Source organism: Solanum stenotomum, chromosome 7, assembly GCF_019186545.1.
Source record: "Solanum stenotomum isolate F172 chromosome 7, ASM1918654v1, whole genome shotgun sequence".
In the NCBI taxonomy this organism is placed as follows: Eukaryota; Viridiplantae; Streptophyta; class Magnoliopsida; order Solanales; family Solanaceae; genus Solanum; species Solanum stenotomum.
In genome coordinates, this window is record NC_064288.1 from 59,572,465 (window position 1) to 59,594,913 (window position 22,449).

A 22,449-nucleotide genomic window follows, 5' to 3' on the forward strand; every position below is an offset into this window, starting at 1 on the left:
GGTGATGAATTTATACCTGTTCTACTGTTCTTTTTTCGGAACGTTTTGACTAGGGAGATCGAATCTCTCAAAGCAACGTGTTTTAGCAGCAAGCTATGGTCTATTTTTTCCGCGGTTGAAATTGACGAATGAGAAACATTTAGACTCAATAGGTGCACCCGTGACCAAAATTAGAGGGAGCATCAGATTAAGGTGTCCAAATACAAGATTGGTTGATTATAAATTGGACACTATTATCGTTGAAGAATTCTGAATATTCCAAATATGTTATAACCTACTATATTGACGGTATAGTATGGACATTTTTGAACGATAGTTTAAGAGAATTTTTTATTCTTTCCGTTTATTATTCTATGTTTGGTAAAGTGGATCCTCATTTACAATAAACTCCTAATTGGGAAGTTATGACTAAGTATGATTTTTTTAAAACATTTTAGAGATCAAATAGATGTAAATAAGTTACCCTTTTCACACTATATTAATCAATTATTCATATGGGAATATTCTAAGAATTTAAATATAATTATACTTATTCTTGTTCTTCCAATACATATTTGAAGTATAATTAGAATATTCTCTTTTGCTTACTGCAATTTATTTAATAACTTTCCATATTTGGCATTTGATGATCTCTTATGGATTTAAATTATATATAATGTATAAGTATTTCAAAGCGATTTGACAGTATAAAAACCATCTACCCTTATAGTAGTTAAAGCCAAAAACAAGAAAATTTCAACTTTTTTTTTTTTGGTATGGCTTATTCACAAATCAAAGCTATTTTCTTGCTATGCATTTTTATGTTTTTGCTTTCCACAAGCAAAAGGGAGTATTTTTGATGGGCCAAAATATAATGTTTATGTATGGAATGCCCTACCAAATAATTCCCCTACACTAACAGTTCATTGTATATCTAAAGACGATGATATAGGATTTCATGATATTGCTCCAACAACTAATATCAATTGGTCATTTCATGCTAGCACGTTATTGAAACCTATCTTCTTTTGTCATTTCTGGTAGAATTCTAACGATAAAGCTTTTGAGGTATTCAATGATCTCGATACGTGTGTTAAGGATTCAAATATTACAGCTCGTACAACTGTTTGTCAATGGACTGTGAAGGAAGATGGTCTTTATTTGACTGATGGTCAAAATGTAGGTTATAAATATGCTGATTGGTGAAAAAAATAGTTTATTTGTTTTAATGTGAAATAGTTTATTGTTAGAAATAAAAGTAATATTTTTTGTTGAGTCATTGATTTCTCAATGTATTAAATTATTAATTAGTGTGTTGAAATTATTCTAATTCTTTTCTAGGTTATGTTTAACAATATTTTCATAGGTTTTTGCTTTTTACCTAGAAGCGGAACCAATGAAGACAGAACACTAGCCTCATTTTATAGACGGGTGTTCCCTTATCCCCGCTCTTGAAGGAAGACGTGGTCTTAACAAGAGCTTTATATGAATCAATAGATCGTGACAGGTCGTTGCTACTAGGCACCAGCAATGACTTCTTCTTTCATTACTTCGTTTTTTCTATATCACTCTCCTTTGTTTGGCATGATAACAGGTGATTAGGTGAGGAAAAATGAAGTCATGCCTGACCAGAAAAATCAGTTAAATTGGTCAATCTCTATTATTATGTAAACAACATACCCTATAGAATCCTGCATGTGGGGTTTGAGGAGGATAGAGTATAGGCAGACCATACCCCTACCTCGTGGAGGAAAGGAGACTGTTTCCGAAGGACCCAGGCTCGAGTAAGTAATTTCGAATAGTTGAATGACCATTTGAGTAATGGACTCAGAAAAGGTTTTTACCAGAAGAGTCAAACGATAGACATAAGCATTGTCAAGAAAACAGCCAACACAGAACAAAATTACAGTAGCACAGTATCAATATAAATTTATCCCATTGCTAAAATGTCTAAAATCAGTATACTGGGTGATTTTCTTCTATTTCTATCACTTTCCTTTCCGCTTCTTTTGCGTTCCTGCACAATCCGCGCAAAACCATTTCCCCTTGGGCTGTTCTTTGAGGCCAACGCAGCCGTAGTGGAACCACTCTATTTTGCACTGTTGAAGGGCATAATCAATTTTAGGAAATGTTCAATGTACTAAAGTTTAAGGAGATGATTGGTAAGACTTAGCTGAGTACGTACATTAGGATTGTCGCAAGCAACCATTTCACCATAGCTAACTTGATTGCAGAAACAGTATGTTGGTTCGTTTGGATCAACAGGCAGATCCAAGTCCATTCCACTTGGTGTTGCTGCAGTGGCTGTAGCTGCAGCTGCTGTAGCAAGACGTGTTCTGCAGAACAAATTATTCTCTTCAGCACAAGTTTAATCTAAATACCACACAAGGACAGATATATACATTTACACGAGTTTATCCGTCAGGCCACAGAAACCGACAGACAACAACTCCCACGAGTGGCTTCCCTTGGCCACAGAAACCGACAGAATGGCCAAAGAACATTGGGACTTGGAAAACTAACACCAATAGAAAATTAAGCTGGTTCAGTTGCCAAGGGAAACCACTTCTTTCCAAACTCATGGATCAAGCGTTGTTCTGCTTACACTTGGTGAAACTTTTTGCGGGTTATAAGGGAAAAGGATAAAATGTTTGTTTAGAAATTACAAAACAACTACATTTCTGATAAAGAATTGCAACCTAGGGTAAAATATTTGGGGGCAAAGGTACAAGGCAAAACAACATGATATACCTCATTATTTATGTAAATCTTTTTGCTAACTGTGAAAAAAGAGAATAAAAAAGAAACGAGCACTTCTCTTGAATCTCTATAAGTAGCATATTTTTCACTTAATCAGCTGAGAGGAGATTATGTCCCCAAAGAAATGGAGAAAGGGAAGGGGGGTCTTGAAAATATCCCACTTCCTATTGAATGTGGATGTTGGATATTATAAAAGGAAGGAAAGATTTCATCGTAACATAAGAAAGAAAACCAGCTTTGGAATCACAAATAGTGTAGGAAGTGATGTTGAGACTGACATCCCTAAACATTTGCAAATCTCGAGCAGAAGGAGATGAGTACAAGATTTGAAAGTTACCAGAGGGAGAAGTTCATTGGGATGTAAGGGTCAGGAAGAACCTAAAGGACTAAGAAGTAGATGAATTCCTGACCTAGTCGAAATGTTTCACAAGCAAAGTACATCACATGATTGTCAAAGCTCATGGAGATGGGTTGGGAAGAGAAAGATCGGTTTCAGTGAAGTCATTATTATAAGCCTCAATGTAAAATTCCTTATTTAGGAAACTTACGTTAGCTTATACTTTCCTCATTTCCCTAGTTTTTTAATTAGGTAAATAATTTTATTAACAAGGGTAAAATCTCTCGTGTACTAGAAGTATACCAAAAAGTAGAGAATCTACAATGTAATATGAAATTCAAGAGACTATTGCACTTATATTTAGATATATCTATTAAAGGTATGAAATGTTCTAAATGGTAATACAATATAATTAGGAGTTTTGGGTATTTATGAAAGTTGCTTCAATGTAAACTTCCTTATTTAGGAAACTTACCTTAGTTTATACTTTCCTCCTTTACCAATTTTTTATTTTTTTTATTTCATGTAATCTAAACTCTTATGTAAGGAACCCTCAATTTTTTTAATTAGGTAAATAATTTTATTAACAATGATATAATCTCTCGTGTGCTAGAAGTATAACCAAAAGTAGAGAATCTACAACATAATATGATTTTCTAAGTACGGCAACCAATCATTTATACTAGCTGGAACCTCATAGGTGAATCAAAAAGATACTAGAAATGAGAGGTAATTGCTCAAACATTGCATAGCTATTCTCTATCCATCCAAAGTTCTCCGATTTCTTTCCTTCCACAGGCCCACGCAGTGGCAAATTTACCATATAAAATATGGTTCACGCCATTGATTCATTCCATTGATTTATTTGTGTGAGTTATGGATTTTTCCGTTGGTTGATTCTCGAAATAAACTCGTGGTCACCCGACTAAACTAGATATATTATGCGTATAGTTTGTTGAATATATCTAGAATTATCTGAAGGAACCCATGGTGAAAAGAGGCTGAGTGGTTCACTGGTTTGAGCTCTAGTTTGAGCGAATCCCACTTGATGGTCGAGGGATCGAATTCGCTTGATTCCGTTTTCGTCTTAGTTTTTTACCTTTTTATTTCTAAAGCTGCTAAGCAGCGGTCCTTTTTTTACTTTCAAACCTCTTTCCCTCTTATTCTTTAGCAGCTGTCCTTTTTTCCCTTTTAAAGCCTCTTTTCCTCTTCTAATAACATTGATAGCAGCCACAGCCCACAAAACTTATTTCTTTCTTTTCCTTTCTTTATTCTAAAGAAAAAGCTCTTGTTTCCGTAGCTTGGAACACTTTAGAGTTTTCTCCTTCCCAAAAATTATTTTGTTCTCTATTATAGTATCACTCTCTAATCCCTATTTATCATAAAACAAAAAACCCCAATCGGTATTGCCTTTTTATTGCTCTAAAACCTAAATGCTAAATCACCATCGCAAAGGCCAAGAAGAGGAATCATGAACGGAAACAGCCACTCTACCTCCACGAGGTAGTGGTAAGGTTTCGCATACACTCTACCCTCCCCAGACGGGCCAATGCCCACTTAGATTTCACTGGCTATGTTGTTGTTGTTTCAAAGTATGAAATCTCGTAGAGTTCAATTGTAAATTGGTGATGTCTTTTGTGCTAGTATAATTATCTTTTACCCACCAAGTTGTTGTCACTATAATATTTTATATCTTATCTTAAAAGCAATGGTACACCCATCTTCTCAAAATCTTGGATTCGTCTCTACCCACATGGATGCTAATGGGGCAATATCCCACTCTTCCTCCTTCTCCTTCTAAATTTTTAGCCAGAGAACACCTCCTTCACTGTGCCTTGCATAGCCCATGGCAGTCCAAACCATCTCAAAATATCGCACCACAAACGAGTTGCGACATCTTCACATGAGCATTTGCACACGAAGCCAATGTTGTTCCCTTGCTGTCAGGCGAGTAAGAAGACAAACATTTTTTGGTGCCGTGGGAATTCAAACTAGTAAATGCGAAAAATCCAATTCCTTCCTTACAAAGGGCAACTTTCCTAAATACCCAAAACTCTAAATTATATCATTACCATTTAGAACCTTTCATTCTTTTAATAGATAAATATAACTGCAATAGCTTGTTGAATTTCATATTATGTTGTAGATTTTCTACTTTCTGGTATACTTCTAGTACATGAGAGATTTTTTACCATTGTTTATAAAATAATTAACCTAGTAAAAAAAACTGGGGGTTCCTTAAATAAGAGTTTAGATTTACATGAAAATAAAAAAATTAGGCAAACGAGGAAAGTATAAACTAAGGCAAGTTTCCTAAATAAGGAAGTTTACATTGAGGCAACTTCCCTAAATACCCAAAACTCCTAATTATATCATTACCATTTAGAATATTTCATAGCTTTAATAGATGTCTCTATAAGTGCAATAGTCTCTCTTGTTTTTTCAACATGCCCTCTCAAACTCAAGGTGATAAAGCAAATCAAAACGGGAGTATACCGGACAAAGTTACTGTTGACTTGACTTAATGAGACAAGTATACCACAAGCAAATCAAAACAGGAAAATCAAGTCAAGTATATTCATTTCTCCAAAAAGTCATTGGAAATGCACACCAAAAAGATGTTTCTTGCAGCATACACAGAAAAGAAATGTATTCCCATTAATGAAGGAGGTATGATGACACAAATATCCAAAACGCCATCAGCTTAGCTTGAATCGGCCGCTGAAGAGCAACTGGAAAAAGTGATCAAACAATGGCGAAAAACTCAATGTTCAAGGGAGATTAATATCTAAAATCTAATAACAAAAAACAAGAGACGAAAACTCTCGGCGCAATTGGAAATCAAAACTGAAATGAGGGCCTCAGTGCACAAACTCTAGTACCATGAAAGAAAGAAGAGAAGAAAATCTCTAAGACAATGAGCAGAAATTCAATGTTTGAAGGAGGAACTAAATACTCGTACACTTACACAATTAATAAAATATGAAAAGGAGTTCGGAGGAATATTTTTACTTGAAAATTGTTGGAGGAATGGATGGAATAGTGGTCTAGAGAGATGGTGCCACCAGGGGTGGATGCAACATGTTGGGTGCAGGTTTCAGGGAACAAGTAGCTTTTGCTGAAATCCTACATATGTATTAAAATATTCCCTAACTATTTATATTTTTTTTATTGTGAACTAGTATTATCGTATATTAGAAGTCGTTGTAAGAACCCATAAATTTCAATTCCTGGACCCACCTCTTCCTCTAAGTGCCACCAGAAGGATAACCAAAACAGACGCATAATAGTCATAGGAAAAAGAACAGGGATATCAAACTTATAAAAAGAAGAAGCAACTTTGGCAAAGTAGACATCATAAGCAGGCCAACAGTAGGCAGGTGTTACATTGGTCTTTACTGGCGTCATAGAAGCTCTGATACCATATGAAAAAAAATAAAAAAATGTAACTTGTCTAGATTTGGTTGGTGAATAACACAACTAAGAGCTCCTTATAAGAAAAATTTTAACGGCAAAAAATTAGGAAAGTTGCAGCTAAAGCAAGTTTCCTACGAAAAGACCATTCAGTGATTACTATGATGGCTTTATATTTAGGAAAAAGATATAGCACTTACTTTTTACGCCCTCCCTTACCCTCACCAGACCTTCCAGATTTGACGTTATTTTCAACAGTGGTAGCAGGAGCTCCAGTAACAACAGCAGTATCCCTTTCTGCATAAAAGAGAAAGTTGTTCTACAGTAAGAGAATGAGTAAGTTTGGCCACTGTTCTTGGTGAAAAGATGAGGAAGCTGATACAGACATACCTCTCCGGAGATCTTCGTCAAACTTTTTCAAGTACTGATCAAGCTGCTGAATATGAGCATCTACCTGTTGCAAGAATTTTCTCACTGATTGCCATAAAGGGTAGATTAACGATACAATAATAAACAAAACCTACTACCCTTACCAAACCTCAATTTCAAACCACACAATTATCACTTCATCTGAGAAGGAATAAAAACAATAGTATATACCAGTGAAGCAATGTGTACAACCAGTCATTTACTCCTCCTCATTGTATCAGTTTGTATTTATGCATGATATTCATTCAGTTAACACCTGGCAAATCTTGTCTAAGTGCATCTTGGAGCATATTATCAAGGAAGTTTACATCTAAACTTTAGTCTTATAAGGGATTCAATAACCAAAACTAAGTTCATGTTTGGGTTGCTCATATAAAAATCTTACAGAAGCTCCTTAGATAGTGGCCCTGGGAATTTATACAACTTCTCGGGACATGATTTTATGATCACAATTCACAATCATGATCATTTTTGTGTCCTTGAAATATCAAAATTGGAAAAATTACCTATCCACCAAATAGTCAAACAGGAACTTGGTAATAATTGTCATTCAAAACCACCCTCTAGGTAATGCCATAAGTTTTCTCTTTTATAATTCAAGAACAAAGGGAATTTAGACAAATAAGTTCTTCTAAAGGTCAAGAATTAACAAATTTCTTCAAAGATTAACTCATAAACATTGCTACATTCTATCTCATTCAAGTATCAAGTGAATAAGACTAAGTAACTTCACCACGATCATCATCATCCAACTTACAAAGAAAGCTAAAATAAGGAGACTGAACAACTAAGCTTAAAGTGAATGCTCCTAGAATAGATTGAACTGAAGGAACTGTGAATATTGAACGAAACATTTTGCTTGATGTAGAAAGAAGATGCAGTTTCCAAAATCCCTACCAGATCATATGCCTGAGAAGCTAGTGCAACTTTTTCATCAGCAATCCTGATTGCATGCTTTTGCTCATCCAATGCATCATCAGAGAATTTGATTAGTGAAGAGTCTGGTGTCACATTACCAGCCTTAATACGTTGTATCATATCCTCTATTTCTTTGTCACAACGTTGTTCATTTTGGGTCTGGACTCCTGTTCAGAAAAAAACACTTATTTGGTAATAATGCCACAAACTAAGAAATGAAGAAACAGCATACACCATTACCCCTGATGTGCTTGTGTCGAGCTACTAACACAGCAGTGCTAAATGCTATTAAGAATCTTAGAAAATTATCCTATTTTCTCTTAGCCAATCAGGAGTATATTTATCAACATCGTTTTTTGCATTCTAAAAAAACCAACGGGGCCAGTGGCAATCAGAAGACCAAAGCATTACTGTTCTGTTCTGCAATTTAACGAGGATATACCAGTGAATCTTCTACAATTCCACTATACTAGGCATTTCATTAGATATAATGCAAGGGGACTCCATGAAGATTAAGCTTCCTGTCAGCATGTGCCAAAGACAGCTCCTTATTCCACTCAAAATGCATAGTGTTTCCACAATCAGAAAATTATCAATCGACTCAACAATGTACAAATGTACTTAATTAAGCACATCGCAATGGAAAGTCAGAAAGAAACTAACTTGCGTAAGAAAACATTAATAGTCCAATAATATATAAAGTTTGCACTATAAGTAATACCTTGCAGACTTTTATCCAAATCACGCAGCAACGCATACTTCCTCCGCAAATGGTTCGGAAGAGCTTCGATATCTGAGACAATATCATCAATGTAGCACTTGTTAGAAATCAAAGCATAATTGCATAAAGGAATAACTAATTCCTCTATAATTAATCACACACCACTCTTACACAGACAATACTAAAAATCATGCTCGAATACTAAAAATCACTCTCGAGTGTTCCACGTCACTTAGGCAGCGTTTCAATTCAGGGACCAGAACAATAAAAGGCGTGCATCTTATCGCTAATAGGTTCTATCATGAAATAGGAATCACTAAACAATAACTATTTCACTTAATCACTAATCTTGATTTAATCTAATCCAATTTAGCTCCAAAAAAAATAGTCAAATTGACCAAATAAAAAACAAAAGCTACGCGCAAATTCTCATTGGCTATTCATTTAAGTCTTCGGGTAGCACCACTAGATCTTCAACAAGGTGGAAATTCTCGTATTCCAGCTCGGATGAGTATTTTTATTTATATAATTACAGATACAAACACTTGTTTTTTTTGTTTCTATTAACAAAACATCCCTTTTTTCATCTCGAAGCAAAACATGACAACTATTTTGGCACATAAAGTACACAGCATCCTTAGAATTGTACTGAATTTATTTTTTCTCAATTTCAGGCTTATGAATTCGAAACAAAAATTCAATCTTTATATGAATCTATAAAACAGAAATTGGAACAGATAAAAAATATTTTAAAAAATTATAAAAAATTCAAAAAAAATAAATTGAAACTTACTGGCTTGAAATTCTTCGATGAATGACATTTTTCTGAGATTCTTACAGCCAGCGATGAATTATTGATTTTGAGTTTCAAGCCCTAATATGGGCTTCGATTAGACTTAGCTCAACATATTTATACTCTAAAAAAGTTTCTGAATTTTGTAAATCCCTCTTATAAAGAGTTTTTAAACGGGCGCGGGGCGGATGTGGAGCGGGTGGGTTTCGCTTCAGGCGGGGCGGGTTGGTCCTTTTACGGACAGGTGCAAGGCAGAGCGGGTTGAAGTAAAATTTTAAAGATCTTGTTTGTGTAACGGGGTGAGTTGCGGGTTTCACAATTTATTTTTTTAATATATTATTAATTTCATTGAGATATTGTTTCATTGTCATCCGTATTTATAAGAGAAATATATGTGAATTACACTAAATACATGCATATGGGATATCAGATACAGTGAAAGAAGCGAATGAGAGAGAGGAGTTGCGAGCGAGAGAGCCATACACATGTGAATCCATTAGGATACAATGTATCTAGAACAAATTACACCTAATTTTGATCTCATGTATTCGAGATACATGTATCTAAATGCGTCAGATACATGTAACTGAAGTCCAAAATCTTGTAAGATTCGCAATATTGCTAACTAGCATGAACCTAATTAATTAGCTCCTAAATATTGGGAAATATGTAAATTGCTTTTTTTTTTTTTAGAAAATACTAGTATTACCTAATTTATATTGTAAAAATATAGCCTAAAATATACGCTATAAATATTTAGCCCAAAATTCAATCCAATATACAAAATTTGATATACAATTACACCCTAATATACATTATTATACACTATTATAAATAAAAACTTACTTCTCTTTTTCCTTGAATCTAAGCACTAGATTTATCCAAAACACATTAACAGCTACACGAAATCACTCAAAATTTGAGAGTTAGGATCCTCAATATGTAATCAATCTTTCAAACAATATTTCCTCAAAACATAGCTTATTTACGAAATTCGAATTTCAAAATTTAGAAGTTTCGAGCTTCAACATGGTTGAGTATCGATTCTCTGTTGACTTTGTGAAAAAAATTGATTTATCTCTTTTTTGCACATTTGAACTTCTTATAATATGACAAGAGGGAGTTGCTCGTATATTAAGTATCCTCACTCAATCTTAATATAATTATCGATTTAAGAACCCTCTCTCATAACACTTGCATATATAATGCCTATATTCTAACTAAACTTCAACAAATCCATATATTCACTTGCTCCCAAAAATAAGGCCGCTGACTCACTCAAAAAGACACAAATAATAAAACCAATTATATCATATTCATACCTAACAACTTATATATCATTATTACTAAGATCTTATCAATGTACTAAAAAGAACAAAAAAGGCAGTTCAAATCATTTTTTATAATTATCATTGTCGGTATAATCTTAAAAATAGCATCAAACAAATAATAGAAACAACATTTGAAAAAGGGTAATGTAAAAAGACATTTTTAAAATATAAATCATAGTTGTGCACATGGCAAGAATTGATTTGAACTGTGTCAGCTACTAGCTAATAATAATTTTAAATCTCTTTTTAATTAGGATAAAAATAAAAGAAAATAGCATTTCTATATACACATTCATTGAATAATGTTTTTATGGGAGGTAATTTAGAGCATACGGTTCTAAATTCTAGAAAATATGTGTCATCAAGGAAATTCAATCAGTGGACTTAAAATTATTAATTCATTTTGTGATCACACATTATCTATGGTAGGCGAGCACAGACTGTTATTGACTATTTCGCCTATCCATTCTATTATGGCTGACTTGAAAACATCAGAAGATCACCATTTCTATCTAGATACAATCGTAGCTTCATTCTACGAGATCCACGACTTTCTTATCACCTCATTCGAGTTAAGATGTAACTAAACTGGTTAAATTAATAGAAGCCATCAAAATTCATACAACAAAAATAATGAAATCACTTGCTAATGATGATTTGCTTAATGTGTAATCAACAAAATTATGAAAAATAATACCCTCGAGCACCGTTCCTTTCTGTCCAACGGTACTTACTAGTAATATAATTAATTAATTATAATTCCCCTTAAACGCGTAATTAACAAGGACCCCATATATTCTTTTCTATTAAAAAATAATTTAAATTAGACATTGTTAAAACGTTAATATGCATGTCATCTTTATTCGTTACAACAAGTTACATATTTTTAAAATTGCAAATATCACATTTTGAGATAATTTATTTGTAGATATCTTTCCGGTAAACTCTACTATAAAAAAAATGTTACATTCACGATGTAACTTGTCAATAAATTTCATTTAGACGTTTGAGCTATGATTTGTTTAACTTAAGCATCTAAATATATGATAATATGTTTCGATTAGACATTTTTAATTTAAATTTTGATAAAAACTTTTACGCGTAATCTCGAAAAATATGCATAGCTGGCATGGATATAATAGGGTCAAACTTATTTGTACTAACCTAATTTGTCATCTTATGTTCGTCTTGCATGGCTTAAAGTCTTTAAAAACAATCAAAGTTTTTGCTTTTACAGCCTAAGATCCTCTTTCTTCATTTTCACTCTTTTACTTTTTTATTTTATTTTTCTTTAGACTAACAATTTTTAAGAATTAATATAATAAGATTTGGGAACATTTGATGAATTAATTGTGTATAAAAATAATAAGGGATAAAGAAAAGTACTTCAAGTTTTCTTTTTTTCCTTGATTTGGTTTTGAAATGATTAAACATATCATACTAAATGATTATCCTAGCTAGTATTATATTATATTGTGGGAATAAAATAAAACCATGTGTTCTATCATATATGATAAAATATAAGAGGTTCAAAGACGGATTTAGAATATTTAAGTTATGAGTTTTGGATCACAATGCTTATTCGTGTTCTGAATGATTATTTATACATATTAAGTGATTTTAAAAAAAGCAAATTAATATATAATTTGTGATAAAATTACTCAACTGATATAACCATAATGGTGGCTTTTCCTCTAATGGGCTAAGGTAAAAAATTTAGGTTACCTATGTTTTAACATTTATAATATAACATGTTAAAATATATCAATAATCTGTAATTTGTTTACACTATTAAAATAATGGCAATCTAGTGCACTAAGCTTTCAATATATGCGTGAGATCTAGAGAAGAGTCGAACCACAAGAATCTATTGAGCGTGAAGTACTTATAAAGTTTAAATCTTGACTTCGCCTCTAATTCTACCTAACAAAATGTGAAATAAATGAAACTCAATATGTACAACACTGCTAAGACAAAATATATTATGTATAATAAATTCCAGCACCTATTCACTCCAATAGTTATAGTCAGGGTACTCTGCATGTGAAAAAAAATTGGTAGTTGTTATTCATGTGTGAATTATTTAATACAGACTCATCTTTGTCAAATAATAAAAGGATAAGGTATAAGTAGCTCCGAGACTATAATTGAATTTTTAGAGATACATCTTAATTAAACTAAGGTCCAATTATCTCTCGAACTCAATTTTTTTGTAATTTTATACACTTTTTGGCTTACATGTACACTCCGTGACTCCACATAGTTGAGGTGCGTGGGAGATGATTGGATGTCACGTAAGCCAAAAAGGTGTACAAAATTACAAAAAAAAATGAGTTTAGAGATAATGGGACGTTAGTTTAATTATGGTGTCTCTGGAATTTCGGTCATAGTGTAGGGGGATTTATCCCAATATTAACATTTTCAATAGGATATTTTTTATTTTTTAAAAAGGGGCATCCTGGTGCACTCAGCCCAGTCCAGGGAAGGATCGGACAACAATGGTCTATTTTATGCAATTTTATCCTACATTTTTGCAAGAGACTGTTATCACACCTCAAATCTGTGACTTCCTAATCACGTGACAATAACTTTACCAGTTACGTCAAGACTCCCCTTCCTCAATAGGATTTTTTAATAGTATAAAATTATAAGGAGCCTCATTCTCTCTCACATGTTTTAGAGTGTCTTGCTTACTTGAACTCAAATCTTAAACTCATACCTCCAGCTTTATCTTCAAGAAAATTAACAAAAGGTTAGAATTTACTTTATGTTTCTTATATTCTAATCATTCTCTATTACAAGTTCTTAATATACTTTCTTAATTGCTTGTGTGTTTTGAACAAACTTACAATTTTAACCAATTAACTTCTTGTTACAAAGTTTAATTCAAGTGAAAGAAATGAAGGTACATTATAAACAATTCTATACATAATGATTTATTCTTTGTCTAATTTGGTGTGAAATTCAAAAAGTTTAAAATTTTCCTTAGTAGTTAATAATTGGTAAACAAATAGAGAAAACTTCATGATTTTACTAATTAGCACTAACTATTCATGTAACTTATTTTGTTCAGTATTGTGAGAATCCATCATAAATTGACTAGTTTTACGCACCAGCAATGTGAACAAGCTAATACAAGCAGAGTTATTTTATTCGAAAAAAGTAAATTTTCTCCTTAACAAGTTATTCATTAATTTCTGAAAAGCCTAAGAAATTTTGAGTGTTTGACTATGATTGTTGTTGTATGTTGTGCAAGCTATTCTCAATCTTTTTTGGATTTAACGTTGCGATTGCTTTAAAGGTTGAGGTAAGATGGTAGAAGACAACATAGATGACAATGAGGTAGAACAATGAGGAGAATTTCCTGTAGTATTATTACAACAGAAGAGTATGGAATATGCAATTATAAGCAAGAGGTCATCGCGAGCTCGTTATTCCTATGGCATTATATTCTTGATAACAAATCTTATAGCTTGGTTTGTCCGCGATTATGGTGAAAGGGTTCTTCCTCTGCTTCATTGTAAGTCCCAACATTCTTACCGTTCCACGTTGTTGACATTGCAAACTTACTGTCATGTATTTATGCTTCTGTAGTTGCTACAGAATGTTGCATGCTAGGTAAATGAAATAACCTACTTAGTTAACAGCTGAACGCTCTAACCACTGAGCTACTGAGGAACAATAGTAAGTACGAGGACATAGAGTTCAATTCCTGCTTTCAAATCATTTCCTAAATTTCAATAGGCCATAACGGTCTTATGACTGGTTTCAATCTTGCATATGACTTGATTCTGCTTTCTATACAACTGTTTTTAATGATTTCACAATATATGCCTCTTGATTCGTGTTTCAAATTTTATCTGCAGACTCAAAAGCATGTGGAAATGGTGGAAGTGAATGTTCTCACACGATGGGGGTTCTTCGTGTGAGTTTAGGTTGTTTTGTATCCTTTTTCTTAAGAATGTGGTTCTGTATAACTATATGAAAGTTTCAAAGGCTTTCTTCTGTTCTTTAATGTTATCGTTTTCGTTTGATAAATAAATGAGAAATCTTTCACTCTTGCATCCTTGACATACATCATTAGAGTTTCTTTTTAGTAATGTTTCTTACAACATGTTTCACAAGCAAGCTGTATGACGTTCGCAATGTATGGCATTCTGGCTGGTGGATTTTGAAGTTTCTTATGTTGATCATTTTTACGGTGATTCCATTTTTCGTCCCCTCAGATTACATCCAGTTATATGGTAAGTGAATGCTTAAGCTTTCTGATCAAAGCATTTCATTTTAGCTTCATGTGAAATGCAACTTTCATCTTATTTTTCTCTATAGACTGTCTGATTATATGTAGTCACTCATGAAATACCAAAAGTAAACGGAAATCGCTATCCTTCCTGCAGGTGAATTTGCTCGAGTAGGTGCAGGGTAATACTACTACAAGAATCTGCAAAATAGTAGCTCAAAATTTTTCGAACTTTCTTTTATATAGTCTTTACTGATAATGTTCTGTTTAAGTTTGCAGTATCGAAAGCAATGATTGACAGTTGATACTGGTTCTGTTATGTATTCGCAGGGTTTTTCTCATCCTCCAGTTAATAAGTGTGATCGAGTTCATCACGTGGTGGAATAACTATTGGATGCCTGATGAACGAAAGAAACAAAGGTATAGTTATCACTTTCAGCGTTCACGCTGTCACATTGTGTACTTACAGTATATCCTTTTTGTCAAAACAGCTGCTCCCTTGGTTTATTCATGTCAACAGTCTGTTACATCGCTTCCATTTGTGGTATTTTCGTGATGTATGTGCTTTACGCCTCCAAAACATCATGCATTCTGAACATATTCTTCATCTCCTGGACTGCAATTCTGCTGGTAGTAATGATGGCTGTATCTTTACACTCTAAGGTATGCTTTTAAACAAATAGTTAGTTTCCCTTTGGATATTTTACCCGAATGGTAAAAGAGTCTGTCAACTGTCAAGAAACTCTTTTAAGCCATACTATGGAAATATGCAATAAGTTCTGTGATGGACTTATCTATCACTATGCTTACACGTTTTTCTGATTTTGAATCGTCCCATCTGTTCGATCATCTTTAAGGTAGCTTAAACTGAAAATCCGTTTCTACTGATGAGTGCACGCGTTGTTAATACATATTTAACTTATTTTACAGGTAAATAGAGGACTTTTGTCTTCAGGGATTATGGCTTCTTATGTTGTCTTTCTGTGTTGGAGTGCTATTCGAAGGTCAGAAACCTCGTGCTGATATTATTGTCCCCTTCTCTTATTTGTTTAGTCTGTGAGCTCGATATTCAGTCTCAGTGAGTTCATAGATCAAAATGATCAAAATGTTTGGTTTGTTGGATGATCATCCCTATAACAAAAGCATATTTGACAGGGCGATAAACACATGTTTAGCTGAAAACTTACGATTCTTTCCCCTTCATAATGTAGTTGTTGTTTGGTTGTCATTTATGTGATGAAGTCGATTTGGTGACACTTTGTTTACAGTGAGCCTGCCACTCAGAAATGCAGCTCTCAGCAACAAAACAACGCGCATGGTGGTTGGACTACTGTAATTGTAAGTTCATTTTTTCCTTGTTCTGCTTACCAGTTTGAGAATGCTGTTTTAAGACATCAAATTTGTCACGACTCGTGTGAACTTGTGGTATACCTTATAAAGCTTTTCACTTTCCTCTCTCATTCCGATATGGGAATTAGCCTAAGGTATATATATATATATCATGTGCACCCCTTTCTTCGATAGCTTGTCAACCTAGAAAACTGTCAGTCCTTCTCTCGTCATTTGAATCTCTCATTTCACATGCTTATTCACTTGTTCACTATCTTTCTTTTCCTTGTAAAATAGGGCTTCTTGATTGCTATATGTGCAATCGTCATGGCAACGTTCTCCACTGGCATCGACTCACAAACATTTCAGGTGAGCTTGGCTTTCTCTGTCCCATTTAGATGGACAGAACGTGCAAAAATCACAAACCATCTTTCATCATCATGTGTATGTTTCCGTTTTGCTGAGACATGACTATATCTCCTTGCTCGTATCATAGTTTCGCAAGGATAAAGTTCAATCGGAGGATGATGTTCCCTATAAGTATGGCTTCTTTCACTTAGTGTTCTCCTTAGGAGCAATGTACTTTGCTATGCTATTCATCAGTTGGAATCTTGATGGTTTGCCTCGAAAGTAAGTATATCTTCTTTTTTCGTTTGAGCTGAGGCTCTATCAGAAACAACCTCTCTACCCCTACAAAGGACGATGTAGAGGTAAGGTTTGCGTATATCCTACCGTCCCAAGACCTCATTGCGGGATTACACTGAGTATGTTATAGTTGAACATGTGTTATAGCAACATTAATTTGATTCAATTTTTTGTTTTAATTAACAGATGGAGTATTGATGTTGGTTGGGCTAGTACATGGGTGAAAATAGTGAATGAATGGTTTGCTGCTACAATATATTGTAAGTCAATTTAGTTTGTACTTATTTTAATGAACAATTGATCAAGTATAGGTAATTTTCGTTTATCGCGCTAGAGTCATAAAATTATATCTTACATATAATAGAAGATAAAAAAAAATGTCCAAAATGTCAAATCCGGTCTCGGATAAGGCAAGTAGGTTGTCATAACTCACATGTATAAAGTTGTCAGGAAGTATAGGCACGTCAGTGACTCACTTGAAAGTGGAGCGATCCTCTGTGAAATTAACCCGAAAAATATATATGACATTCATGTATTTCTTACATTTTTCAATTATATCATGAATACAGTGTGGAAACTAATATTTCCAGTGGTGAGACAAACAAAAGTGATGGATCATGAAGAGACAGAACAACAAATGGACAATTCAACTTCAGTGTGATTTTTGTTGCTAGATAATTGATGCACGTTGCTCGGACTCCTCAAAAATCTCAACGATTGTGCTTATGTATCGTCGATTGCTTCAAAAATCGTATCATTTTTGGAGAATAAGACACGCTAGAGGTGGCAAAATGGTAAAATGAACCAAGGGTTGGTAAGTGAGTGATAAATGGCTATTTCATGTTATAAAATAATTTATTGGTAAAGATTCAAAATTTACATGAGCTAATTTTTATCACCCTTCATTTACCCATTTTACCACTTGTTTTGTGTTATGTATTTTGTAATTTTTTTAAAAAAAAATGTACTTTTACTTGTAGATTCTTTCTTATTATCATGGGAAATTTGATGAATACTAAAATCCCCTACTCTTTTTGTTTGTTTTGGATATATGTTAACGAATTTTTAAATAATCGATCGTCTATAAAGATAAGCAGTGAGGTATTCTATCATACACAGTGATAAACTTTGTCTACTCCCTCATTATATCTACTAATTAACGCTTTGGTCAATCACATAAGCAGACTTCTATTGCTATTTGCTAGATATTAATAAAATCAAAGTAATATAATGTGAATTATCTTAGAATAGAAAAAAAAAAAAAAAAAANCCCCTACTCTTTTTGTTTGTTTTGGATATATGTTAACGAAGTTTTAAATAATCGATTGTCTATAAAGATAAACAGTGAGATATTCTATCATACACAATGATAAACTTTGTCTACTCCCTCATTATATCCACTAATTAACGCTTTGGTCAATCACATAAGCATACTTCTATTGCTATTTGCTAGATATTAATAAAATCAAAGTAATATAAAGTGAATTATCTTAGAATAGAAAAAAAAAAAAAAAAAAAAAGGAAAAAAATGAAAGCTAAAAATGATGGAAAAAAAGTGAGAACTAAGATGGATTAGGTTTTACAAGTGGGCTAATATTATCATTATTTTCTCTGTAATGGACCAGTTTATAACTAATAATACTAGCTTTTCACTAATAATTTTCCCTTTCCACTTAGATATACATATTTAAAGAATGTATAAGTATTAAAGAGACATTAGATAATAAATTAAATATATATATTTTTTGAATCTTTTTATATAAATTTCTGATTCCGTCATCAGATTTAAATCATATCCACTCACATAACAAACCGCTTATGCACCATCTATTCAATTTAACCATTGACAAATACCGTATCGAGCTTTCTATATTAAGCTTATTGTTGTAGGTCTACTTAAGTCGTTAGATTAAAAACTTTATAAAGTTATTACAACGAATAATTTTTCCCAAAAAATATTACTATTATTTTGTCATATAGAAGAATTTTCAGACCTTATTATAAATTTATAATATTAAGCAAAATCCTGTAAGGTTTTGTTGTACTTGCCACACTAAGGAGACTTTCAACAACATTTATATTCTCACAACAAATCCACCTTTTTAAAAAACTATATAAACTATCAATCTTATGTTCATTTTCATACTCAAATCAAGAAAAAAAACATCTCAATCCAAAATCCCACAAAAATTCTCAAAAAATGTTCATCAAATTTGCAATTCTATTTGTATTTGTACCATTTGTAGTTGCAATTGATCATGTAAGTACAAGTACACCACAAGAACCGATTCTTGAATTGTACATGCACGATATCTTGGGAGGAAATAATCCAACAGCTCGGCCAATAACCGGTTTATTAGGCAATATTTATAGTGGACAAATACCATTTGCTACACCACTTGGATTTCAACCTCCAAAAGATGGTGTTGTAATTCCAAATGCTAATGGTGCAATGCCAACATTCAATATCAATGGTGTTCCATTAGGGACAGGTCTAGCAGGCACAATATTTGCTGGAGGAAATAATAATAATAATGGACAAAATGTGAATACTCAATTAGGCCCTGATGGTCTAGGGCTGGGGTTCGGGACGATCACGGTTATCGATGACTTCTTGACCTCGTCTCCTGAATTAGGTACTGTAGACACGTAATTCTTGACCCTCCCCTTCTTCTTACTTTAAAAAAAAAAAAACTAGTTTCAAGTTTAAACGTTTCTTCTATGTGTCACTTCAATATCTAAGTTTTGATTTCATATTGAGGATATCGAAAAGAAGCATAATACATAAATGTGTCTTTTAACTTGGCCTCATCACACATATATGCCCTCCAACTTTGGGTGTACACAAGTAAGTATTTAAACTTATATAAAGTTGATCAAGTAGACACATGAATCCAATGTGGCATAATACACGTAGGACATCACTTAGGATGCAAATTGCCAGGTAGGATATCACGTAAGACACGTGTGTCTATTTGTTCGACTTTATACAAGTTTAAGTGTCTACTTGTGCATACCCCAAAGTTGAAGGACATAAATGTGAGTTGAGACCGAGTTAAAGGGTATGCCTATCGAAAAGTGCAAAAGTTAGTACAAAAACAGAAACTCAAACTTGGCCTGACTTGGCAAGTAAACACGTCAACTTTGAGTATGCACGTCTAGATACCTCAACTCTGAGTATTCGTTGTGCCTTTAAATCCTAGCTCCGCGCCTATGCTACATATTGAGTGAATTTTTACATTTTTTTAACAGGTACACAAAATCTTGGAAAAGCACAAGGAGTATATGTAGCAAGTTCAGCAGATGGAAGTACTCAAATGATGGCATTTACAGCTATGTTTGAAGGAGGTGAATTTGGTGATAGTCTTAATTTCTTTGGAGTTTTTAGAATTGGAAGTACAATGTCAAGAATTTCAGTAACAGGAGGAACTGGTAAATTTAAAAACGCGTGTGGATTCGCGGAAATACGTTCACTTATACCAGCTGGTCAACATGTTACTGATGGTGCAGAGACATTGTTGAGGATTGTTGTTCATCTTACTTACTGAATTTGCTTTAATTTGATGTAATTTTGTTTGTGTGGATTCTGTTTTATTTGATGACTATGAATATTATAGCTTTGGTTTTGTGTTACATATTGTCTTGTTTCATTGTGGCAAAGTGAATATATATCTCTATGTATTCCTCTATCCGTAGAGTATAACGAATGTATTGTGGATCAATACAACATTTCCGAGAGGGTGGGATGTATGTAGACGTTGCTCCTGCCTTTGTAGTAGAGAGAGATTAATAGACGCTCTGTAGTATATAGACGCTCAGCTCAAAAGAATATGTTTCAATTACCATGTTCTTAAAACCAATGCAGATAGCAGAGTTCATGGAAACACAAAAGTTACAAAGTTTTTTAAACTCACCGAGACAAAAAACACTAGGCGACTCTTCTCATTTGTCCTAGTCTTGGTGGACAGAGTTACATGCTACCTGTTGCTGGTAGGAGGTGGTAGGTATCCTGTGGAATTAGTTGAGGTGCGCGAAAACTGGCCTGGACACCACGGTCATGACACTATGATGACAACAATATAACAGATACAATAAACCAAATGTATCAAATGTAAAACAGAAGAAGAATACAGAGCTAATATTTTACCATTACTGCATTTCAGGCGTATTTTCAATACTGTCAAGATAAGGCGAAACAAGGCTCTCAGCATAGACAGTTGCTGCTCCAACACCATCACCATTCATTTCACAAATCTCCACGCATTTATACTCATCATTCTTCGAGTCATACACCATAACACGCGTTCCATCATGCAACAACACTTCACCACCGATGTCTATGTCTGATATCCACAACGGTGATATACAAGGCCCTACTCCCCTTACATAAGGAAGGGAAACCGGTTTAATCCAACACCCTTTCGCGTTATACTCCTTCATTATCCATACATCCAACTTAACTTTATAATAGTCACAAAACAAACAAAGAAAATCCCCTAACTTCCCTAATGACCAATTCATAGTCCCTAGTTCAAAATCACTTGAATCTACTAATGACCTTGAATGATCAAAACCATCAAAACTAGGCAACGCAAAATTCCCAAATTTCTCATTTTTCAAGTTAAGTGAAACTATATCCCAATAAATACAAGATCCATCATTATGTGCCACTGCCCAATGAACACATCCATTCAAGAAAACACCAGAGTCAGAGGAAAAAAGTGCATCACTATATTTTTTCATAATTTTCCAAGAATTTGACCTTAAACTATAAATCTTGATATTTGCATCATATACATAGTGAATATCATAAACCCCATAAATCTCAATAACTTTATAATCATCATTAAACTCATCATAACCAAAACCAAAAGTAACATCACATCTTGAATACTTAGTACAACTAGAAAAAGGCAAAATCTTGTTTTTTCTAGTAGATGGATTCCACAAATACAAGTTATTATTGTACATACCAATACAAATCAAGAACAAACCATTACATAAAGAAACTCCAGCTAGAATGTTTGATGGATTCCAAGGGAAATTGAGTTTGTTGAGACAAAGATTGGATTTTTCATGCAATGTAGAGTAAAGGGTGCAAGAATATAGAGTATGAGGTAGATACATGGAGAGTAAAAGGAGATTTTTGTGTGATAAATTGTTGTTTCTTGATGATATGTTTAAATGAGATTTCGAAAAATGAGATGATGAAATTAATGAAAACCATGATTTCGAAACAGACTTGAATTTCAAGAGTGATTTGACTGGTAATCTTGAAAGTATTTCTATGATGATCTCTAGTGGGAAATTTGGAATATGTATTTGATCATTGGGAATGGTGTTTTTCATCTCATTGTTTGTGGACATTATTGGCTTTAGGATTTTTGAAGAATGTTATAAAGTTGACTCATAAATGAAAAGGATTGAAAATACCAAACTTGATAACAAAGTTTTCTTTTTTCTTTTTTGATGCTCCAATGGTCAACTCTTATAATTTATTAATTAATTCCATTCTTTAACATATCCTGTGATTTTGTTGTTATATTCTAGATC

General features: G+C 33.4%; 4 protein-coding genes across 4 annotated transcripts; 2 read left to right on the forward strand and 2 right to left on the reverse strand.

Annotated features, from left to right (window-relative positions):
- Positions 1-1,768: 1,768 nt before the first annotated feature.
- Positions 1,769-9,635, reverse strand: LOC125871660 (PHD finger protein ING1). Its single transcript, XM_049552297.1, has 7 exons — positions 9,352-9,635; positions 8,559-8,630; positions 7,817-8,004; positions 6,881-6,944; positions 6,691-6,787; positions 2,165-2,315; positions 1,769-2,078 (listed from the first exon to the last, which is right to left on the reverse strand). Exons 1-7 carry the CDS (start codon positions 9,377-9,379, stop codon positions 1,968-1,970), a joined length of 711 nt encoding a protein of 236 aa, XP_049408254.1. The 5' UTR covers positions 9,380-9,635; the 3' UTR covers positions 1,769-1,967.
- Positions 9,636-13,352: 3,717 nt separating this feature from the next.
- Positions 13,353-17,939, forward strand: LOC125871659 (uncharacterized). Its single transcript, XM_049552296.1, has 13 exons — positions 13,353-13,434; positions 13,984-14,202; positions 14,549-14,625; positions 14,767-14,926; positions 15,080-15,104; positions 15,253-15,342; positions 15,414-15,585; positions 15,853-15,926; positions 16,191-16,260; positions 16,549-16,620; positions 16,748-16,881; positions 17,083-17,156; positions 17,466-17,939. Exons 2-13 carry the CDS (start codon positions 14,073-14,075, stop codon positions 17,555-17,557), a joined length of 1,170 nt encoding a protein of 389 aa, XP_049408253.1. The 5' UTR covers positions 13,353-13,434; positions 13,984-14,072; the 3' UTR covers positions 17,558-17,939.
- Positions 17,940-19,044: 1,105 nt separating this feature from the next.
- Positions 19,045-20,529, forward strand: LOC125871117 (dirigent protein 16-like). Its single transcript, XM_049551711.1, has 2 exons — positions 19,045-19,532; positions 20,149-20,529. Exons 1-2 carry the CDS (start codon positions 19,097-19,099, stop codon positions 20,442-20,444), a joined length of 732 nt encoding a protein of 243 aa, XP_049407668.1. The 5' UTR covers positions 19,045-19,096; the 3' UTR covers positions 20,445-20,529.
- Positions 20,530-20,963: 434 nt separating this feature from the next.
- Positions 20,964-22,267, reverse strand: LOC125871740 (F-box/kelch-repeat protein At3g23880-like). The gene has a single exon (XM_049552399.1). The coding sequence runs from the start codon at positions 22,261-22,263 to the stop codon at positions 21,046-21,048; it is 1,218 nt and encodes a 405-aa protein (XP_049408356.1). The 5' UTR covers positions 22,264-22,267; the 3' UTR covers positions 20,964-21,045.
- Positions 22,268-22,449: the final 182 nt, after the last annotated feature.

Coding starts and splice junctions, on each gene's coding strand:
- LOC125871740 (XM_049552399.1), bottom strand. CDS start 22,263: ATGTCCACAAACAATGAGATGAAAAACACCATTCCCAATGATCAAATA.
- LOC125871660 (XM_049552297.1), bottom strand. CDS start 9,379: ATGTCATTCATCGAAGAATTTCAAGCCA. Junction 8,631..9,351: donor CATCGAAGAATTTCAAGCCA/GTAAGTTTCAAT, acceptor ATATTGTCTCAG/ATATCGAAGCTCTTCCGAAC. Junction 6,788..6,880: donor TGACGAAGATCTCCGGAGAG/GTATGTCTGTAT, acceptor TCTTTTATGCAG/AAAGGGATACTGCTGTTGTT.
- LOC125871117 (XM_049551711.1), top strand. CDS start 19,097: ATGTTCATCAAATTTGCAATTCTATTTGTATTTGTACCATTTGTAGTT. Junction 19,533..20,148: donor GACCTCGTCTCCTGAATTAG/GTACTGTAGACA, acceptor TTTTTTTAACAG/GTACACAAAATCTTGGAAAA.
- LOC125871659 (XM_049552296.1), top strand. CDS start 14,073: ATGGAATATGCAATTATAAGCAAGAGGTCATCGCGAGCTCGTTATTCC. Junction 15,343..15,413: donor GATGAACGAAAGAAACAAAG/GTATAGTTATCA, acceptor TTGTCAAAACAG/CTGCTCCCTTGGTTTATTCA. Junction 15,586..15,852: donor CTGTATCTTTACACTCTAAG/GTATGCTTTTAA, acceptor CTTATTTTACAG/GTAAATAGAGGACTTTTGTC.